We start from the raw sequence: 21,408 nt of genomic DNA, 5'->3' as shown, positions 1-21,408 counted from the left end.
ACCACAAACTAATCAGGAACTGCAAAGCACATCATTTAGATCTCTGACTGCTCTGTTCATTTCTTTTACTTGTCAGGACTGGTCTGTTTACTCCAGACATGGCCTTCGAGACTATTGTTAAACGGCAGATCGCTAAGATTAAAGAACCATGTCAGAAATGTGTGGACCTGGTCATCACCGAGCTGGTCAATACGGTCAGACAAGGCACCAAGAAGGTAAACCTTACTCCATGTCTGTCTATACAGTATACCCATTTGACCTTCATATACACACCGTTCAAAAGTTTGGGGTCAATTTTTGGAAATAAATAAATAATTTATTATGTTTTTTATTTTCTTTTATTCTGCAAGGATGCATGAAATTGATCAAAAGACTAAACTAAACTAGACTAAATTGTTACATAAGATTTCTACTTTCTGTTCATCAAAGAATTGTAAAATGTATCAGGGTTTCCACAAAAATATATAGCGGCACAACTGTTTTCAACTTTGATGATAATCATTTTTCTTGAGCACCAAAACAGTACATTTTAAAATCTGAGGAATCATGTGATACTGAAGAGTGGATTAATGGCTGCTGAAAATTTAACTATATGTATTCACATAGAAAGGTGTTTTAAATTGTAATATTATTTCATAAATTTACTGTATTTCTGATTAAATAAATGTAGCTTTGGTAAGCAACTTCTTTCATGAACATTTAAAAATCGTATGACCCCAAATTTATATTCTCACATATATATATATAACCATATCTGATCTCACTTTAGTTTAGAGTGAATCTAGTAAAGCCTTTCAAGAACCGGTATAGGTCATATTTAACCCTAAAAAAAAAAAACTATAAAAAATAAAGGTAAGGTAGGCCCATAACCGCTTTTTGTTATTCTGGTTGAAACTCTCTTCACATCCTGATAGCAATCAATAATAGAAGTGGTCTTAACAGCATTTTTTTTACAAATATCGTATGTGGAAATGTCAGTACCAAAAAATGTTAGTCTAAAATCATACAACGTCCGACCTGCCTGTCAGCGTATGTATTGCCATAAATCCGCATATGAGGTAATTTAATGGCGTCTCTTATGCCGCTTTGCTGAATATGCTCTGGCTGTGCGTGACCTGCATGTTCATGCGTAGCTCTCAAGGGAGGGTGGGATCTAATACTGTCAAAGCTAGCCTGCTATTGCATCGATATTGCCTACCCTACCTTTAAATAGAACATTTTTATTATTGTTTATTTATTGCCTGAAGAAAATTAATTATATATTCAAATTGTGGCAATAGTTTGATGACATTTAAGTACAGTTCATGAAATAAAAATCTCAATAAAGTATACATTATTTATTTCATGAAATATAGCATTTAATTTATGATAATGTATGTAGTTACCGGTATGTATTTTTATTTTATTTTTTTATTTCTATATTACATTTTGTGTATACAAACAAAATAATTCTTATTACTCTTAACTCAAAACCAAAACATTTAGACACATTCAAATAATAAGAATGGGGTGGAGTAATTTAACTAATGTTTAACACAATTATTTTCCGCACTTAAATAATGAATGAAATCTCTTGCCCATTTGTCTGTGTTAATAAGATTTGTTAATAAGCTGACAGTGGCAGTAAATGATCCAGTATGTGTTTTGTGGGACAGCTGGCTCAGTACCCCATGCTTAGAGAGGAAATGGAGAGGATTGTAACCCAGCACATCCGTGATCGGGAGAGTCGCACCAAAAATCAGGTACAGCCCATCTATCATGCACCTGCCAACCCTTTACATACACAAACTCATGTGGTAAAACCAAGCGACAGCTTTAACTGAAAAATAAGTAGTGAAATGTGTATTGTTGTTTGCTTTTTCTGTCATCAGGTCATGTTGCTAATTGACATTGAGTTGGCATACATGAACACCAATCATGAGGATTTCATCGGTTTTGCAAAGTAAGAACATACTAACCATTGACTAAACCTTTTACTAAATACAGTTTAGGAATGCTTTGCATACTGGTTGCTGGTTTGCTGGTCACCAGCATGGGAAACGGGAGAACAGCACGACCATAAACTAGCCTGGACGAACACAGAATTCATGTTTATTTTGATGATGTCTAGAATGTGGATCAGCATAAGCCATTCTGTTCTCCAGCTTAACTGCTAACATAGCTGGTAAAGTTATAGTCATCTAATAACGTATTGCTGGTTAAGATCATTAAGACGTCTGATTGGGGAACCAGGACATCTGCTTTTCCAACGCTATCTCACGACCAATTCGTACGAATTTGTACGAGTGATTAAAAGGTGGCTAATTCCTACGAATTTGTACGACCTCACTCGTACGAATTTGTACGATTTGTCTAAACCCACGTGATGGGTAGGTTTAGGGGCGGGGTCAGGGGTAGGTCATTTGTAAGAATTCATACGATTTTGGCAAATCGTAAAATATGTACGATTTAGCAAAAAACTTACAAATTCGTACGAGTGAGGTCGTATGAATTGGTACGAATTAGCCACCTCGTAAAATTCCTACGAACTGCCGTGAGATTGGGTTGGCTTTTCGGCAATGACCCCCAACATTCAAACTTTGTCTTGTGGCTAGTTGCAGTCTCTTTGTGTTCTTAATGGATATTTCTTTTTTCTGTTCATCTCTTCAGCGCCCAGCAGAGAAGCAATCAGATGAATAAGAAGAAGGTTGCTGGCAATCAGGTAAGCAGAAGACAGAATGAACAGATGCTGCGTCCTGCATGCATCTCACAGCCTGGCAGATGTTTGCCGCCTCACTCAAACATTTTTATAATTGGATAGTGTCTGTCATATTATGAGATTTTATTTATTGAGAACAGGGGTGTGTGTTTTTAAAATGCTCTTGAAAGGTAAGAAATAATGAGGAAGCCTCTGGGTTTTAAAACTAAAACATTTTTAATTGTAAATTAAATCATATAAATGTAGAACAGTATTATTTAATAAAAGATTTAAATTAAATTATAACACTTAATTGTATTATATATTAACATATATTCACAAAACTAATATATAAATATATTTTAATTGTATATTACATCTGTACTTTTGTACAGATGTGCATAACTTTTTAAATAGAGATAAATAAATTCTTCAAAATGCATGATAGGCTTGCCTTTAATTTGGACATGTCATGGACTTTCATTAGGCCTTTATCAGTAGGTTTTTTAAAGTACTTAAAATTGTATAATGTTCTCTGAGGTCTACTCATAATGTTATCAAGATTTTTCAATAAAAAATAAATTAAAAAAAACATCTCCAATTTAGAAGTAATTTGCTATTTTCCTGTTTTTGACCCTCTCTTTCAAACACTGACCACTGCTACAGTATGATTAGGAAACTGTTTTGCATATTAAAATAATTTTCAACGGCCCGCTATTGCACGTGTGGACTTGTTTTGAAAACTTCCGATGTTGAAACATATCTCGTTTAGTTGAAACGCTTGCCAACAATGTGAAACATGTATGCGTATTATATAAGTCTTAGTTGTGGCAAATAAAGTTTAAGTACTTGGAGGTACCACAGTTATGGTTGGCAAATAATAATTTATGGTGTTTTGTGTTAACTGAATTATGAATAAATGTACCATATCCATCATTCATCCTTTTTGGCAAAAGAAACAAAACAGAAGATGTCACTCACTGAAATTTTTATTCAGGATTACAGCAAATGGCTTATATCAAAACTACAACAAAATCAGCATTATCTACGTTCTTTCTTCCATATCTGGGAATCCCCACATTAACCCCATAAATGCAAAAGCAAATGAAAGAATAGTTAATCACAACTATCACAATTAATCTGTTTGACTGTGGCGCTACAGTATAAATACTCAGTATATATTAAACAATCTGTATCAGACAAAGCAATAGTGACACGTGGTAAAAACATGGTTAACTGTGTTGCGACATTGCTGTCGGATCCAATATAGTCGGCATTGCGTCATCTTTTATGTTCAGTCTCTCTGAAAAGCCTGCATCGAACTGTGTCTTGCATTAAAAACGAATCCACAGTAAAATGAAGCAAACAAACGAACAGTGTCTTACTGATGCAATCTGACTGAAACTTCGTTAAAAATAAAGTCCATCCATGCGTTCTTAATGTTAGGATCACAAGGATGGCAATGCAAAGACTGTGTTTTTCCACAACGTGGCACTTTAAAACGTATTGTAATTACCAGAGGCATCTCTATCGTTTTTGTTGTTGGAGTAATCCTGTGTTTGCGTCTGTTTCTTATTTACTACTATATGACATGCACAAATTGGTGGGCGGAGCTAAAGAGGGCGGAGCTTCAACAATCATGTAGAAGTAGATGTTGATCTGATTCTGCCGAGGCGGTCTTTTGTCGCACTATGATGTAATAATTAGACAAAATCCGAAACATGTCTTTTTCTGAGCTTGGTTTCAATAAAATCTGTTTTTGGACTAACAAGGAAGTTTTGAATTCTGAAACTCACAGGATATTTTTTTATAGTACAATGATATCTTATGTGTCAAAAGATCAAGGTAAATTTGGTTTCTCAATTCATGACCCCTTTAAGAGTATTGTGATATACAATTGTGCCATTTCTAGTTAGGAATAATTCACATATTGAGGCTGAATTATCTTATTGCGTGTTCCATTTAATCATGTTTAACAATTGATTTGTTGTATTTCTTGTGCTAGTTGTGTGAACTGGTGACTGAACTGTTTTAGCATCTTTCTGCTACTTTTGTATTCTGTTCATCTTGTCTGTTCTCTCTGCTGCCTTTTCCAGTTTATAATTACCTATCTTAAACCCTGTCTTTGCTTTGCTGCTGTTGCTATGCCAACACGCCTCAGGATGAGATAATGGTAAGTGTGTGCATTGACTGCGGCCTCTTTGGTGTGTGTGTGTGTGTGTGTGTGTGTGTGTTTACTAATGCACTCTGCCGTTTTAATATAAAATGTATTTAAAATAAAGCATTACATTTTGATTAATTAATCCTAATCAGTACTAATCACAGTAGTTTTTTTTTTCATTTACACCTAAATAAAAAAAAAAAAATACTATGACATTTTTAAATTCATGTGGATTTTTTATGTAAAACGTATAAATGGGATTACAAATGTGCTAATACACAACTGTTCAAAAGTTTGGGGTCAGTATATTTTTCAAATATTTAATATTTTTAATATCAAAGCTGCATTATTTAATAAAAAAATATTAGTACAATTTAAATTTGTCTTTGCTGAATAAAAGTATTAATTTCTTAAAAACCCAAACTTCTGAACGGTGTAGAGACATTTTCACTAGTGGTCTCAGACTTTAGGACCCCACTGTATTTGCAATGTTCTTCTGATTTGTTCTTCTGAGAAATCTGACACACATACACATCATTTTGAAATTATAACATGGAATACTTCTGGAATACTTGATTCTGATTGGTCAATCATTCTGGGTTCAGATATTTTTGTATGATTACTGCAGAACTGCATAATCTGTCATTGTCCCAACTGATTTCCTACATAGCATTCCATGTTCATGTCTCTCGTATCATGCCTCAGTATTCTCGCACTAATTTTTAACCAATATTACTTGTTCATTCATTTATACAGTATATTTGATAAATATAACAATGACTGTCTGACTGTACACTATCCCTTACGTCCCACATGTTTGCCTATGTTTGCCACATGGTGTCTAGGTGATCAGAAAGGGTTGGCTGACCATCAATAATATTGGCATCATGAAAGGAGGAGCGAAGGAATATTGGTTTGTCCTGACCGCTGAGAATCTGTCCTGGTACAAAGATGATGAGGTGAGTCCCCTGATGTCTTTTCTTGGTTGCTTTTCATTTAGCAAAGCTTTTTATCTGAAGCAAGTATACGCACTACAGTGGATGGTTTCCCTGAAGCGGCCTTGTTTTCTTTTCACATACTCTGTGCTTTTTAGTTCAGTATTTTTTTCCGTCAGCAGTAAGGCTATATTTAGTCTAAATTCACAATGAAAGCATCTTATCCTACCAGTAACCCATGCTGTAAATGCTCCGCTTCATTAGATCCAAGAAAAGAGAATGAGATGAATGAGGTCATACAGTATACATGAGTGCATTAGTTCTGTTTTTTACTTCAGTAATGGCCAGGTATTGCCGTCTTGATGGTCTGATCAAGCACAGGTGTTATGGTACTGTTGTGACCCCCACCCCACCCCCACTGTCAGTCCCGAGGCATGAGGCATGAGGAGAAGCAGACCAGGGGCTGGTGGGAGGGCTGCTCTGGGGGTTGGGAAGGTGGCATATGGTTTTCATTACCATACATACCAGATTTTGGTCCAACACTTCCCAAAAGGCCTTGCTGTAGTTAGTTTAAGCATGAAGAGAAAGTCTGTTTAAAACAAAGGAGTTCCTAGTCCAAAATGACTTCCAAAAAAAATCAATTTTGCATATAATTGTTTTTCATTTAATCTCCTCATTTAAAAAAAAAAAAAACCCACAGTTATGTCCTGCTTGTGCCAAAACAATTTCTTTGTGGTCCAAGTGGATGAAATAAGAGTCCAAACAATGACAATTATACACAGCGAAAATACTTTTATTTTCCATCAAGTCAACATTGTAATGTTGACTTGGCATTGCAAGAAAGCATTGGCTTTCTTTCTTTCTTTCTTTCTTTCTTTCTTTCTTTCTTTCTTTCTTTCTTTCTTTCTTTCTTTCTTTCTTTCTTTCTTTCTTTCTTTCTTTCTTTCTTTCTTTCTTTCTTTCTTTCTTTCTTTCTTTACACACACACACAGACATGCTCACACACATTTAGTCAGTCACCTTTATTTATATAGCGCTTTTTACAATACAGATTGTATCAAAGCAGCTTCACAGTGATAATAATACAACAAATTTTGTTTCTAGGAGAAAATTTCATCATCGTCTACCTTAAGTAAGGCAGATCAATAATATTGTTGAATATTAAATGTCTCCAACTAAGCAAGCCATAAGCCAAAGGCAACAAACACAAGCCAAGAAACACAGACATATAGTGTATAATATATAAATATAATAATATGTACACACATGTATTATATAAACATACTTTTATGTATATATATATATTTTTTGTTTTTTTGTTTTTTTGTTTCTCGATTATAATCGTTTTTTATAATAGATGAGGTTTCTGAATGTATCCAGGGAAAGTTTTGTTCGATTTAGCTAACTAAGATATGTAACCCCCTTCCTTAAACGCTCTTAAACACACAGACGTTACTTAGTACATAAAGGAATGCAGATTTCCATGGGTAGACATACAGAAACATGATGACGAGACTGTTGCTGAACAGAACAAGATGATGTGTGTGAACCCCCACACAGCCTAACCAATGTGCAGACTACTGTACAATCTCTACGCCCTGAACAGGTAGTCTGAACACTGGGAAAGCGGGGCGGGAATGGCGCTTCACAGGGAGATGAGTCCAACAGCACTGAGGAATGAATCTGTACAAAACAATTAACAATCAAATGATGGACAACTTGAACATGCATTTTGTTTTTCAAACCTTTTTTTGGAAGTAAGCATAGAAAAGGGGAAATGAGAAAGTCGATAGTGACTTTTTACAGCAGGCCGTTTGTCACGGTCTTATTGCATCAGTTTTACTTGTTTATTTATTTCATGAAGCAGACTATTGTACGTTTTATTATTCAGAGAAGCTTGCCACGATGCATTTCAGACCTATTAGAATGTATAACACTTTTTGCTCATGTTCTATAAACAAATGTACATTATTTATATCTATCTATAATTTATTTATTTTATTTCATATATCCATTTAAAATTCCCCCAGTTTCCCTAGCTGCTGGACAGCCCATTGTCCCTCTTTAACTTTAAACTTTCAGATTTGTTTCTACCATATGCAAATAATAAAAACTTCAAAGGGACAAGAAATACCTCAAACGTTCATGCATCTGTGCCAATCAGATTTGGCATTAGACGTTTCGATTGTCCTCCCGAAAACCTCCATCCATCCTTTTCTCCGTCTCTGTCTCTCTTTTGCTCTTGCTCCGTTCGGCTGGACGTCCGAGTGTGTGAGATGCCAAAGAGTGGTGGGTGAGTGGGGGAGGAGGAGGAGAGGAGGGTCCTTTAAAACCTCTGCGTGTTTGATGGTGGTACGAGAAAGCAAAGAATGTGGGTGGCAAGAAGAGTTAGGTTTCCTGGCCCTTTCACTCCCGTCGACTCATAAATCCCCCTCAGATCAGCGGCAAAGTCTTAGATAACAGATAGACAAAATGAAGATATTCATACAGTATTTGCATCGCCTGAACTAATTTGTAACGCACAGCGTCTTTTTGTACTTTTTCAAATGTAGATTTTTTAGAATTGACGTGGCAGACTTTTGACTTTCCCCTGGAAGAGTTGAAAAGAGGCAGAGGGAGAGAAAGAGGTGGAGCTTTTTTGGGAGCATTTTTTCCCTCCGCCTTTAGTTTATGTTTCTTTTCTCGTTAAACAGGAAGTGAGAAGTCAGAGGTCACAAAGAAGTAAGACAAGGAAAGCTGGTACTGATGAAGACCTGTCAGACTCAACATTTACTGAGATGTGTGTGTGTGTGTGTGTGCACGTGTGTGTGTGTGTGTGTGTGTGTGTGTGTGTGTGTGTGTGTGTGTGTTTTTCTATCCCGGTGGGGACATCAACCTGAATGCACACTGAATCATCGGGACCCGCCTCACAGTGGGGACGTAAATTGAGGTCCCCATGAGGAAACAAGCTTATAAATCATTACAGAATTCGTTTTTTTTTTTTTTGTAAATGTAAAAATGCAGAAAGTTTTCTTTTTAGGGGTAGGGTTATTGTAAGGGAATAGAATATACAGTTTGTACAGTATAAAAAAACATTACGTCTGTGGAGTGTCCTCACAAAGATACTTGTGTAACCAGACTTGTGCGTGCGCGTGTGTGTGTGTGTGTTGTGTGTGTGTGTGTGTGTGTGTGTGTGTGTGTGTGTGTGTGTTGTGGGTGGTGGTGCTGACTGAGTTTCTTGGCATGGAGGCGGAATTGTAATATCTCCAGATGTGTAGTCATGTGGTCTGTACCTCTCTCCATGCTGCTATTTATTCTGAACCTCACTTCCTCTACTCGTACTGGATAAAGGGCTCTTTATACTGGCCCTTGTGTTTTAAAACATGCCTCCAGACAAGAATTAAGGTGCTTCGGAAGTCAGTTCACATTGAGGCTGAAGTTCATGCTCACCACAGAATGTTTCTCTGAAATGCAGGGTTCTTATTAAATGTTAAATAAGATGCTAACACACTCTAAAAAATGCTGGGTTGTTTCAACCCAATTTTGGGTCAAATATGGACAAACCCAGCCATTGGGTTACTTTTTCAAAATTAAATTTTTAACCCAACGTTTGGGTTTTTCCATATTTGATGAAAAAAATTTCCATTTTTTATGTGGCCTATAAACGAGAGACATAAATAATCCTCACACTGTTTGATCCATCCTTGGTGTCTGTCGGGGAAACCCTTACATTGTTTTTTGTGGACATTAATCTCTGAAACTGGCAGTGTGGACGGAAAGTTTATTGTCATTAGATGACACCGTCTGCTTGGTCAGCGTTCTGAAGCCTGGTGTTTGAAAATCAGTCTGAATTTCTGAGGTTCTTAAAGGAATGCTGTGTTCAACTGAAGTCTCTATGCCAAATTTCCTGTTGATTACCACAGGCAATCGTTTAAACTTGTTCATCAGTTTTCTAAAACAATCAAAGGTGTGTTTACAGTAATGCATTTACCATGGACTTTTGAAAGACTGAAAGACTTTTCATGAGAGTATAGCTATGATTTGAACATTATATGTGTTAACATGAGAGTATAGTCACTTACTGACTAGTCACTTAAAATCACTTAATGATCTTCTGTGACTATTTATTTTCAGTCTTTTGAGTCCCTGCCTATTTAGTGTTGATAAACCTATTATTCTTCACATGGTGTGCACGGTTGCCAGTTTACATGGCGACAGATCTACCCACCCCCATCCATCCATCCATCCATCCATCCATCCATCCATCCATCCATCCATCCATCCATCCATCCATCTATCCATCCATCCATCCATCCATGTAAATGTAAAAGCACTTTGTAATATTTAGCTTCCTATTTCCACTGTAAGTGTAGTACGTTCAATAAACATGATTTTTGTTGGTTTTTACAAACTATGGGCAGGGTAAAAAATATTCCCTGTGATAATTCAGCAACGACTATAATACTATAGATGCAGCTGGTATCAGTGCATCGATACTGCAGAAACAGTAGTATTGGAACCGTTTCAGATATTTCAGTATCGGAAACATATCGAAATATTGATATCTAGAGTAAAATATTTAAATTTAGATTTAAATTAATAGGATCGTCCAATAACACCATATCTTGGTTTTAAAATAATTTAATGGTCAGGACACAAAGGGTGCGAATGGATCTGCAGGGTGCGAACTCATCTGCACCTTTAAAGATTACTAGCGGTGTTCTTCAGGGCTCTGTTCTGGGGCGTCTACTTTTTATGATCTATATTAATAATCTTGATTTCAACATTATGAATGGTAGATTTCATCTCTATGCTGATGCACCCAAATGTCATTAAGCTGTGTTTATTACAGTCTGATTCAGTGTTGTGCAACGAAGGCTTTGATGCTTGAAATTTATGCAAACAAAACAAAAGTTTTTTTTTTTTTTTTTTCACATTTAAAGAAACAAGCAGTAAATCTATTATTGGTTAGCATTTTACAGGGCACTGGAAAATAAGTAACAGAATAAAAATACCTTGGTTTTATATTTGATGAATCTTTATCTTTTATACCTGATGCAAGTCCATTAAGGACAGGGTTAAGGCTTTATTGGGCTAGGGTTTAATTTTAGAATCAAAGCCCATTTCTCATTTGAGACAAAAAAGAGATTAGTTTCTGCTACCTTCATGCCAGTTGTTGATTATAGTTTGTATAAATTTGTGCCTATACCAAACTTTTATGTTTTTTAGACGCCCTCTAACACCAAAGTTTATAACAATTTGTCATTTTAGAACTCATCACTGTGAGCTGTATAATAGAGTACCTTGGTCTTCATTATCGACACGCAGACTAAAGCATTGGTACCTGTTCTACCATGGTGTACCATCTTTGCAATTGTTGGTGCATATTCTTCGGCTCCACTGGTATGAACTGAATTAGGGAAACAAGCTTTTCAGTATGCCGCACCTAGTGATTGGGATAATTTACAAAAATTATTTGAAGATACAAAACTTGGTGTCAATATATACTTTTAAATCTTTGCAATTTTCAAATGTTTTTAAATAAGTATTGGTACTGTTGTTATTGTAATATTGTAAGAATCTCTGTTGCTGCTCATCTTGGCCAGGACATTTATGAAAAGGAGATTCTTAATCTCAGATTAAAGGACAATAATTAAGTCAATAAATAATTTTAGTTACTGACTTCAAGTATTGTTAAGGTTAGCTGCTATACAGACCATTTTGTGTTGATGCTAAAATGAATTCCTCTGGTGGTTTGGAAGAAGGTTACTCAATATGTGCATGCTTCACCCTGTTAACATGCAAGTGTTTTGATCTTCCCTCACTCTTCTCCTCCTACACTCTTCATGTCCTCTCTCAATAGCTTTATATTCAAAAGGAATAAGCATAAATCAAAATGACAAATCAACATTTTCTGTCCCCTTTAGGTTACAAAAAAAGAGAAAAAAGAAACGCACACAAAAAACACACACTTTAATAGAGTAGAGTTTATTTAATTCAATCTATTTAGGATTTGCATCTCCAGCTTGTGTGCTCCTGATTAAGTGTATGAGTCATAAAGCATGATACTCAGTGTGCATTGCAGGCTTCCAGTGTGTAATACATTCTCGCATCACAAGTATGTGTTAACCCTTTAATGTGATAACTGCTTTGGACGAAATACAAGCACTAACAGTGTTGTTTAATACTCTTGAATTTGTACCATGTATTCATACACATGCAATCATGAAAGAATTCTAGGCTATGTACAGAGCAGGATACTACCATACAGAAGTGTGCAGTGTTGTATTCTAAACATAGCTCTATTCTTTGAAGTTGTTTTTGCAAAGGCTGGATCAGCTATGCCTATTTTGGATAATAACTCTTCAGTAGTCCCTGATCTGGTAGTGTTATTCTTTGCTCTGTTCTTATTCCTCTTTTATTGTGCTTATTGCCCCCTGCAGGAGAAAGAGAAGAAGTACATGCTGCCATTGGATAACCTGAAGCTCAGAGATATAGAGAAAAGCTTCATGTCCAGCAAGCATGTGTTTGCTCTCTTTAACACTGAACAAAGGTAAGAATAATAATAATAATAATTTTACTCTCCACAGAGCTCTCAGAAATGCAAAAATCATTATTATTAATATAATTAATATAAATTTATTAATTTATATTTTATATTTTAACATTTAATTTATTCCTGTGATGGCAAAGCTGAATTGTCAGCATCATTACTCCAGTGTCCAGTGTCACAAATCATTTTGATATGCTGATTTTTGTGTTCATGTAGCATTTCTTCTTATTGCAGTAATACTTTATTCTCAATGGCTTAGGCCCATTTTCCAAAACAGTCTTACAATTCTCTAAACTGTAAGTTCAATTGTCACAATTCCACTGTTTGCTGGAACAACATAACTCTATTACATGTCTGCAAAATGTAGTAACTCACCCAACACATTTAATTCATGCTTCAAAACCTAGTTATTTTGTCAGTAAATTGGCTAATGCCACCGAAATAAAAAGGTTTTTTTTTGTCATCGTGTGAGTCATAAACATCAAAATGTTTAAATGTGTTTCACCATGCCAATATTTGTTATATACAAATTTCATACAGTTTTTTTCTACTTTTTTGTTGTTCTCAATTTGGTGATAATTTGTTGACTGAAAAAAATGTCAGTTTTGTTTAGCTGAACGCTCTTGTGTATCACACTGAGCTTTTTAGATTCAGATGTCAACAGAAGGTAAACATGTACTAGAAGTCAATACTGTAGTACACAAAAAAAAAATACATTTGTATATATGCAGTACATTTTTGAAAAATGTTTTACATGTAAAATGAAAATTCACAGTTGCTTGTTCATTTTTACACACTCTATGATGTCTTTCCCTAACACCATCTCACATTCTTTTATGTCTTCCTATTGCTCTTCCATGGCAAGCAACTGTGAATTTTCAGTTTAAGTGCAAAACATTTCTACAAAAATAACTGTACTGTATGAATACAAATGTATTTATGCTGTAGCTGCTGCTGTGTAGGGTTGTGACGTTCCTCAATGTTGAGAAATAGTAGTGATTGTGCTGGGCAAACTCCATATTTATGCTTCCAAATTTGATTGGTTGATTAAGATTGTGATTACTATTTCAATACAACGTCAGGCTATTTGCCAATTTAACAGACATTACAAACATTCCATGTCAGATATTTATGGAATATACATGCATGTCTTACAGATTTTGATAACTAAATGCACCATTTAACAAGTGATGGCTCACATGATGAAAGAATGTTTAGAAGTTGTTTATCATTTTTGATAAAAAAAACCTGTGCGTTTAGTTATTTTGGACAATTGTACTTACTCTTTTGCACACATGTGCCAAAACACATGCAATTTGCTTAAATCAACAAGAAATTCAAATCTGATGTGAACAAGAATCTAATTGGGGGGAAAAATGACCATTCGATAATTGAGCCAAAGCGATTGAGAAAAAACGTAATACTAAGTAATGCAATACATCTCAAATGGCGGTATTGTCTGGGCATTTTTATTTTGTAAGCACAATCTGACTTTTTTCATTGCTCATGCTCGTTGTCGCTGTCGGACTGTTGTCTCAGGAACGTGTATAAAGACTACAGGCAACTGGAATTAGCTTGCGACACTCAGGAGGAGGTGGACAGCTGGAAGGCATCCTTCTTACGAGCTGGAGTCTACACAGAGCGAATCACTGTACGTGAATGCCTCCACTGATTAACTCAAGTCATATTAACTGTGATGTAACAGCTGGCACATGTATACAGGTGAAACTCGATTATATAGACTCATTACATGCAAAGTGAGATATTTCAAGCCTTTATTTGTTATAATTTTAATGATTATGGCTTACAGCTTTTGAAAACCTTTTCACAATATTCTAATTTTGAATTTGTGGTTTTCATAAGCTGTAAGCCATAAACATAAAATTTTAACAAATAAAGGCTTGAAATATCTCACTTTGCATGTAATGAGTCTATATAATATATTAGCTTCAACGTTTAAGTTGAATTACTGAAATAAATGAACTTTTGCATGATTTTCTAATTTTTCAAGTTTCACCTGTATAACCAATAACCAACACAATTCTAACAAACCACATTAAATTACATTGATAGCTTACTAATTTTATTAACTTATTGTGCTTTCTTTGCTTTGTCTGCAGGATAAAGAGATGGTAAGTTTAAAATTGTCTCTGACTGTTCAATTTTTCCCTCCTCCAAACATCTATGTCATATGCAAACTTATTCCTCTCTGAGTATCAATATGTCAATATTTAACAATGCTTTGAAATGATGGTGTGAACCCCACCATTAACAGGTTAAAGGTAGGGCAGGCAATTTTGGAGAGGATTGCAATAACAAGCTAGTTTTGAAAGCATTAGATCCCATCCCACCCTCCTGCAGAGAGCGTCTCCAAAGCCACACCTCCTCCAAAATACATGAACGCACACAGCAGAGTGCAAAGCGTCACAAGGACGGCGTTAAATTACCTCATGTCTCAAAGCACATAACATTACAATAATAATGATTATAAACAACTCACAGAGCTCTTACCTGTACCATCTGACGACTGCAGATTAATTTCGGTGTTGATAGTCTCTGCTTTTCGGACCAAATGCAAAGATTGGAGAAAGATGTTTTGGTCCTGAGACTTCCATAGGAGATATTTGTACATGTTTTATATATTAAGACCACTTCTATTATTGATTGCTATTAGGATGTAAAGTGAGTTTCAACCAAAATAACAAAAAGTTTTAAAAAAATTGCCTACCCTACCTTTAAGAAAGGAGATCGATGCCAGAACAAATCTTCTAATTAATCGTGATCTAGATTGATTACTCGTGATAGGCCTGAATTTATTTGCTTTTCTATTTCACTATTTGTTCCTTATTGTGTCCCTAATTTCATTAGAGCCAGTAATATGTAAATATCAATGTCTTGATGGCCCTCAGCAGAGTGATGCCGGTGAGGAGAACGGCTCGGATCGCTTCATGCACTCCATGGATCCTCAGCTTGAGAGGCAGGTGGAGACCATCAGGAACCTTGTGGATTCCTACATGGCCATCGTCAACAAGACTGTGAGGGACCTAATGCCCAAGACCATCATGCATCTCATGATCAACAGTGTAAGCTGTTTTAAATTACGCTTCGATATACCTAAAATAATTCCTATGCAATTTCTATAATCCAAACCTAAAGGATCCTGGTGAGATCAAATAAGTATTACGAATCAAACTGTCCAGTCAAGAATCAGGTTTTTTCCAATAGGATCTTACTGGATTCTTATTGGATGTTTCTTAGCCCTGTAGTCACTGGAAAAAAAATGCTTTTTATCCTTGTCTTTGCTTTCTCTTCCCATAGACTAAGGACTTTATCCATGCTGAGTTGCTTGCTAACTTGTACTCATGTGGAGACCAGAACACTTTAATGGAGGAGTCAGCAGAACAGGCTCAGCACAGGGAGGAGATGCTGCGCATGTATCATGCTCTGAAAGAGGCCCTCGGCATCATTGGTGACATCAGCACCACCACAGTCTCCACTACCATGCCCCCGCCAGTGGATGACTCCTGGCTGCAGGTTCAAGGAGGACCTTCAGGGCGCAGGTACAGTGTCATCTTTTTCAATAAATCAACATTGTTTCTGTTCAGAAAGTTGAAAGTAGTTTTAAATGCTTGAAGTCTGGAGGTTTTAACGCCAAGCAATGTGTCAAATGTTTTAGCATGTTTGTAGAAGTTGCTAGCATGTTTTAACATTTTGTTTGAAAAGCCAGGAACACACTGCGCCTTAAATTTTTTCCAAATGAGGTACGTAGAACTATAACTCCAATTAGGCAAAACAATGAAGGGGAACCACTAATTGAATACCTTTTGTTAGCCATTGCTAGCGTTTTTGGTAGCATGTCCTAAGCTAGAAGCTAGGCTTTGCTAATGATAGATAGATAGATAGATAGATAGATAGATAGATAGATAGATAGATAGATAGATAGATAGATAGATAGATAGATAGATAGATAGATAGATAGATAGATAGATAGATAGATAGATAGATTCAAATCACTTGGCTCTCTGTTTTAGGAAAACTGTAGATCCGATCAGTTAGACAACCTGAGTCAGAACAGTCAAAAAGGTCTTGGTGGTGAGTTCGCTTGGTAGCTTTAAAGCTCTTTAGTCAGAAATGGAAGTCTCAGAATAATAATAATATTAAGTTTAAACAGAATATCAGTGTGTTGTCTTTCTCAAGCCAACATAATAATCTTTTAATTTTCTCAACAGATCTCCAATGTCTAGTCCCACTCCCCAGCGCCGGGCCCCACCAGGGCCCCCTCGTCCAGGTGGACGCTCAGCCCCAGGGCCCCCAACTGCTGGAGCACCGCCTGTGCCATCCAGACCTGGAGCCTCTCCTGACCCCTTCAGTGCCCCCCCTCCCCAGGTCCCCTCTCGTCCTAACCGTGCCCCACCAGGTGTCCCCAGGTGAGTCAGAGAGGACGTTTATAAGTACAGTAATTGTGCAAAACATGATTAACTTTCTGACCTATAAATTAAAGTTATGATGTTTTATTGTAATTGATCAGATACAAATGCATTTGAAATGTTTCTTGCTGACATAGAATGTATATTACCACTACCGGTAATTGTGGGGAGTAATATGAGTGCTAATGGTGTTGAGAGCAATGATCTACAAACTACCCTCCATTTTACACCCTTTACAGCCTTTCTGCCCTGACCTGATCCCTGCTCTTTAACACAAGAAATACAGATCAGTAACACACTTCCTGCCATTTCTACTTCTATCTCCTGTCACAATCCATTACCTTTTCTCAGCTCACACACTCCTATACACAGTCAAACTCAGAGACCTGCGCTAACAAACCACTCACACATTTTTTCAACTACACTTTTTTCTTTCCCCATCTCCTTGACATTCATCCATCCATGTGAATATTTATTCCAATGCTGTTTGAACTCATTTAGTTCATTTATTGCATGTATAAATAGAAACATCAGTGCACCAGATTTGTGAGATCATTCTCTCATGATATACATGCTTGGGATGAAAACGTAAAGAAAACCGACCAATTAAACAGGACAAACCATGGAGATGATACATTTTTGATTCCTTCATTTTCTGTCAACCCATGTTCTCCTCAAACTCAGTCCCGCTAAATCCCTTCCACAATGATTCCGGTTATTCTTTCAGAATTTCTATCAGTGACCAATGAGGAGTTACGCAAATGGTATGTTCGACATATTGTCCTTATGTTACGTCACCATGTCCTTGCATGGTTCCATCTTTAAATGTGTTAACATCTGCTGTCCCCTGACACACCTCATTCTCTAGATATGTCAATCAGATATGTCATCACGCTGTCTGTTATTGTCTATTCATCTGTTCAGAGTTTTTTTATGTTTCTAATGACACAATTATGCTTAGAACTGCCATTTAATTACATAAGATGCCATCTGGTTGAACAACTTGTATTTAGTTATACAACAAGCCATAGTTATATTTAAGGTTGGCTTTAATGGCTTTAATGTATTTTTTCATCTTTAATTTGTCATTTTTTACTTTTACTTTTTTTCACTTATTAATAATTGTATTTATTTCATATTTTTTTTCTTTTAAAGTCCCCCAGGAGTCAATAATTATATCCCTTAATAATTTTATCCCTGATGAAAAAAATCTTCATGCCTTAAATTAGCTTGAATGTAACTCTACACCCTTGCCTCATTTAGTATAAATTCATATTATATGAACATGCAAATTAACCCCGCCCCCACTCACTCACACCAGCACAGAGATCCACTCGTTGACGTGATTGGTTACAAGGTAGTTCCTGACGTCAGAAACACCAGCGATTAAACCGTCTTTGGTTCCCTGCAGTTTTAAGGAGAAAATACTCAGCAATGGTGTTGACTTTGGAATTATGAATTATTAAGCATATTAAAAACATTTAAAGGTAGATTTTCACCACAGGGGGACTTTAAACGGTGTTGTTGGTTTGAGGCAAATAGATCCCATAACACATCTAGGTTTTTCTAATACTTTTTTTTGTACTGTATATGACGTGTATGTTTTTATATGATGTGTGTTCTTAGTTTTTTTTTTTTTTTCACAGAAATAATTTATTTGTGAAACTTAACATGCCACATGTTCAGTTATGGCTCTGCAAATCATCTAGCTGGCTATTTCTTGAATGTGATTTGGGTTAATCATTGAAAAATCTTCTCTTTTTTTCTTGAATCAAAACATTTTAATCTGATTTGTTAGTCCTAAATGTTTAATTAATAGCCTACGACACCACAGATTTTGCAGTTCATGAATTCTCTGATGAATCCACCTTGTTTATCATGCAGTATATGTTCATTTTCAGTGCTCATTGTTACTGCCTTTGTCTTCATGTTCTTTTGTGTTGTTCCTAATTGTGTATTTTCCCCTGTCGTCTGTCTGTCCCTCTGCTTGTGTGTTTGCATCCATCAATCTGTCTGTTGTCATCTTTGAAGTCGGAGAGCACCAGCCTTCCCCACCAGATCCAACAGAGACTCGCTCACTGAGCATTAACACTGGCGATCAGCAGACACGATAACCACTGACCCCTCTGCCACTATACACATGCATGCTCACACACACTCAATGACAAGCACACAGCAAGCATCAACACAAGCATAGTCCACACACTGTACATATCATGTTTACTTGAAGTATTTTCTCTTCCACGAATACAATGCCAGGAATGAATGTCAGTAATATTCTAAACTCATCTAATAATTGTATCAAGCACGTATGTGGTGCCACTCTATTCCGTTACCAGCATATATCCTGTACTTAGGCTACACTAGTAAGAACACTAGTTATTTTAAAATGCACAGGTACTGTCAATTTCAACCAGCCTATTACACAGTTTGCTTTAACATTTATCCACATGAATGCTAGATTACACTGACATGTTTTTGCCTTTCTTAGCAACAAATAAGCCATATAACATCTGACAGCTTCTCAACCCTTCAAAAAGAGTGACCTGCATGTTTTTATAAAAAACATATTACTTGTCATACTGCTTCATTGACTCTTTCATAACATTCTATGCTACCATATTTTCTTTCTTAACAATAAACAAGTCTTATCTTAGTCCCCTGAAGTTATAAAAGTGTTCCGCTTTAAACCAGTTCCTTTTAATGAATCAGACATACGCAGCATACTATGGATTTGTAAGAGCTAAATCAGTGTAGTTTCTGACTGGCTGTTCATATGACAGTGTAAAGTAGCCTATACATTTGTTTTTGTTTTAATTTTTTTATTTTATTAAATGTTTTGAATTAAACCATTTTTTTCTTCTTCAAAATTTTCATTTGGCAGTTAAATTGAATTTCTTTGTTCAATGTTTTTTTTTGCAAACTAGCTCATCACTCATCTTACTGCAGGTTGTATCTTGAGTTGGTTGGGCAACTGATCATGTCGGGGGTGAGAGACAGGGCGTGCGCTTCTGGCACGAGGAGGGATGTTTGAAAGTTGTGTTTACAGTTACAGTAAATCCTGCATAGTGCACCTTTAAGGAAGAATCATTAAGAGAATTGCAACTGCAGCCATAAAATCCATATTTGTAAAACATCAGAAAAGAGGAAAGATAAACATGTCTTCTTCACATCAGTCATAGCCACCACAATCACAATAAGTGCCCATATTAACTGAAATGAACAAAACTAAGCCATCATACTATATAGCCTACTTGACATTGACAAAGCCATGGTTTTCCTTTTTTGTTTTATTTGCTGTTCTTTTTTTCTTTTCTTTTTTTCTTTTAGCCGTCCAAGCAAAGGAAGCCCTTCTCACAATGAGAGTCCAAATCCTTCGTTTGACTCTTAGAGCCAAATATCCTTCCTCCACGTCCTCCTCCTCTTTCTGTCCACTGCCTCTCATTCTCTGTGCTTTTCTTCTGACCAAGTGCATCCTGGGATTGCTGCATGCATTGCCTAGCATTACAGCAAGAACAGATGGAATTGCTGAAAGGAAAGGCAGAAAGATAAGTGAAGAATGCAGGAGAGCTGTGGGGTTTGTCACTCCTTCTGTCTGTACTATATACACTAATCAAATTGTAATGGGCCTCTGAATAATACACCCAGTATGGACTTGTGTCAACATTCGAAGTCACTGCAATGTTAAATATACTGAAAATGCTGTGTGGTGTTTGTGTTTACACACTAGACAATGTCGACTTATTATAGAAGTGTCACACGAGCTAAACGTGTATCTGCCATAAGCATACAGAATATTCGTCTGCACGCCAATACAGGATAGATATACAAAGTAAACATCACGATTTTTGGACTTGTTATGTGGTACATTTGTGTGTGAATGTATTCTCCCTGAAAGTTTGAACAATATTTAATCCCAGTGTTTGTTTCGACCATATTGTCTCTTTGTATTTTCCCTAGCAAACAAATAAATGACTGAAATGTTTATACATTAGGATATACAGTATATTATGAAGTGTCTGGTATGGAGAAAAAAAGCCTTAGAATTATGTTTATGTGATCATTTAAAGTTGGTGCAAAATGTATTTATTTGTTGATGCAGCTGTGGGAAATGTCTGATCAATGGGAAGGGTTGGTGAATCAATCTGTCTGCAGTTAAAATGTTACTGATAAATAAAATGAAGCATTCTTAAAACCCCACATGAGTTTAAATGAATATAGCAGCTGTTCTGGCTGATTAAATGGTGAACAGAATCTAGTGTTAATGTATATTTGTTGTGCATCTCTGGAAGTTGTGCTTCTGTTGCCTTGTCTCGACATGTACATTTAAGTATTGACAATGAAGTTATTGTTGTTATTGAAAATGAACTGATTGTAAAAAATTAAGTTTATGGTTTGTATGTGTGTGTGTATATACAGTATATTTACATCTATGGTGTATATTCAAAATCATCTTTCTAAATAGAACGTGTGCGCGTGTATGTGCGTTCATCTGTGTGTGTGTGTGTGTTTGTGTGTGTGTGTGTGTATCATACTGCCGCCATGTGTATCTTATTGTGGTGTGGGCCAATGCTTTGTGATACAAATTAAAGTGTCTTTTGTGTGGAAGATAACTGAGTTCATGCATGTATTTATCTCTCTCACCCATAAAATGTAATAAAAATGAAATATTCATG

At 36.1% G+C, this 21,408-nt stretch overlaps 1 protein-coding gene across 6 annotated transcripts in view; it reads left to right on the top strand.

Moving 5' to 3' along the window:
• dnm1b (dynamin 1b) overlaps window positions 1–21,408 on the top strand; it is a 55,932-nt gene extending 34,524 nt beyond the window's left edge. The window contains exons 10-22 of one of the 6 annotated variants that reach the window (XR_013796758.1): window positions 77–215; window positions 1,656–1,742; window positions 1,872–1,942; window positions 2,650–2,701; window positions 4,839–4,850; window positions 5,684–5,797; window positions 12,196–12,305; window positions 13,845–13,960; window positions 15,215–15,388; window positions 15,624–15,865; window positions 16,535–16,732; window positions 17,460–17,496; window positions 20,063–21,408. Coding sequence is in view for 2 of the 6 variants with exons in the window: in XM_079605845.1 (XP_079461971.1) it covers window positions 77–215; window positions 1,656–1,742; window positions 1,872–1,942; window positions 2,650–2,701; window positions 4,839–4,850; window positions 5,684–5,797; window positions 12,196–12,305; window positions 13,845–13,956; window positions 14,426–14,437; window positions 15,215–15,388; window positions 15,624–15,865; window positions 16,535–16,732; window positions 20,063–20,123 (1,384 nt within the window). In the remaining 4 variants the exon portion in view is untranslated. Of the gene's footprint in view, window positions 1–76; window positions 216–1,655; window positions 1,743–1,871; window positions 1,943–2,649; window positions 2,702–4,773; window positions 4,851–5,683; window positions 5,798–12,195; window positions 12,306–13,844; window positions 13,961–14,425; window positions 14,438–15,214; window positions 15,389–15,623; window positions 15,866–16,534; window positions 16,733–17,459; window positions 17,497–18,763 lie in introns of those variants that run through there. The other 5 variants (XR_013796759.1, XM_079605845.1, XM_079605846.1 and 2 more) reach the window with 5 other exon arrangements.

The sequence above is a fragment of the Phoxinus phoxinus genome (assembly GCF_949152265.1).
Source record: "Phoxinus phoxinus genome assembly, chromosome: 3".
NCBI lineage: Eukaryota > Metazoa > Chordata > Actinopteri > Cypriniformes > Leuciscidae > Phoxinus > Phoxinus phoxinus.
Note: the sequence above shows the minus strand (reverse complement) of the source record. Positions and strands in the feature narration are given on the sequence as shown.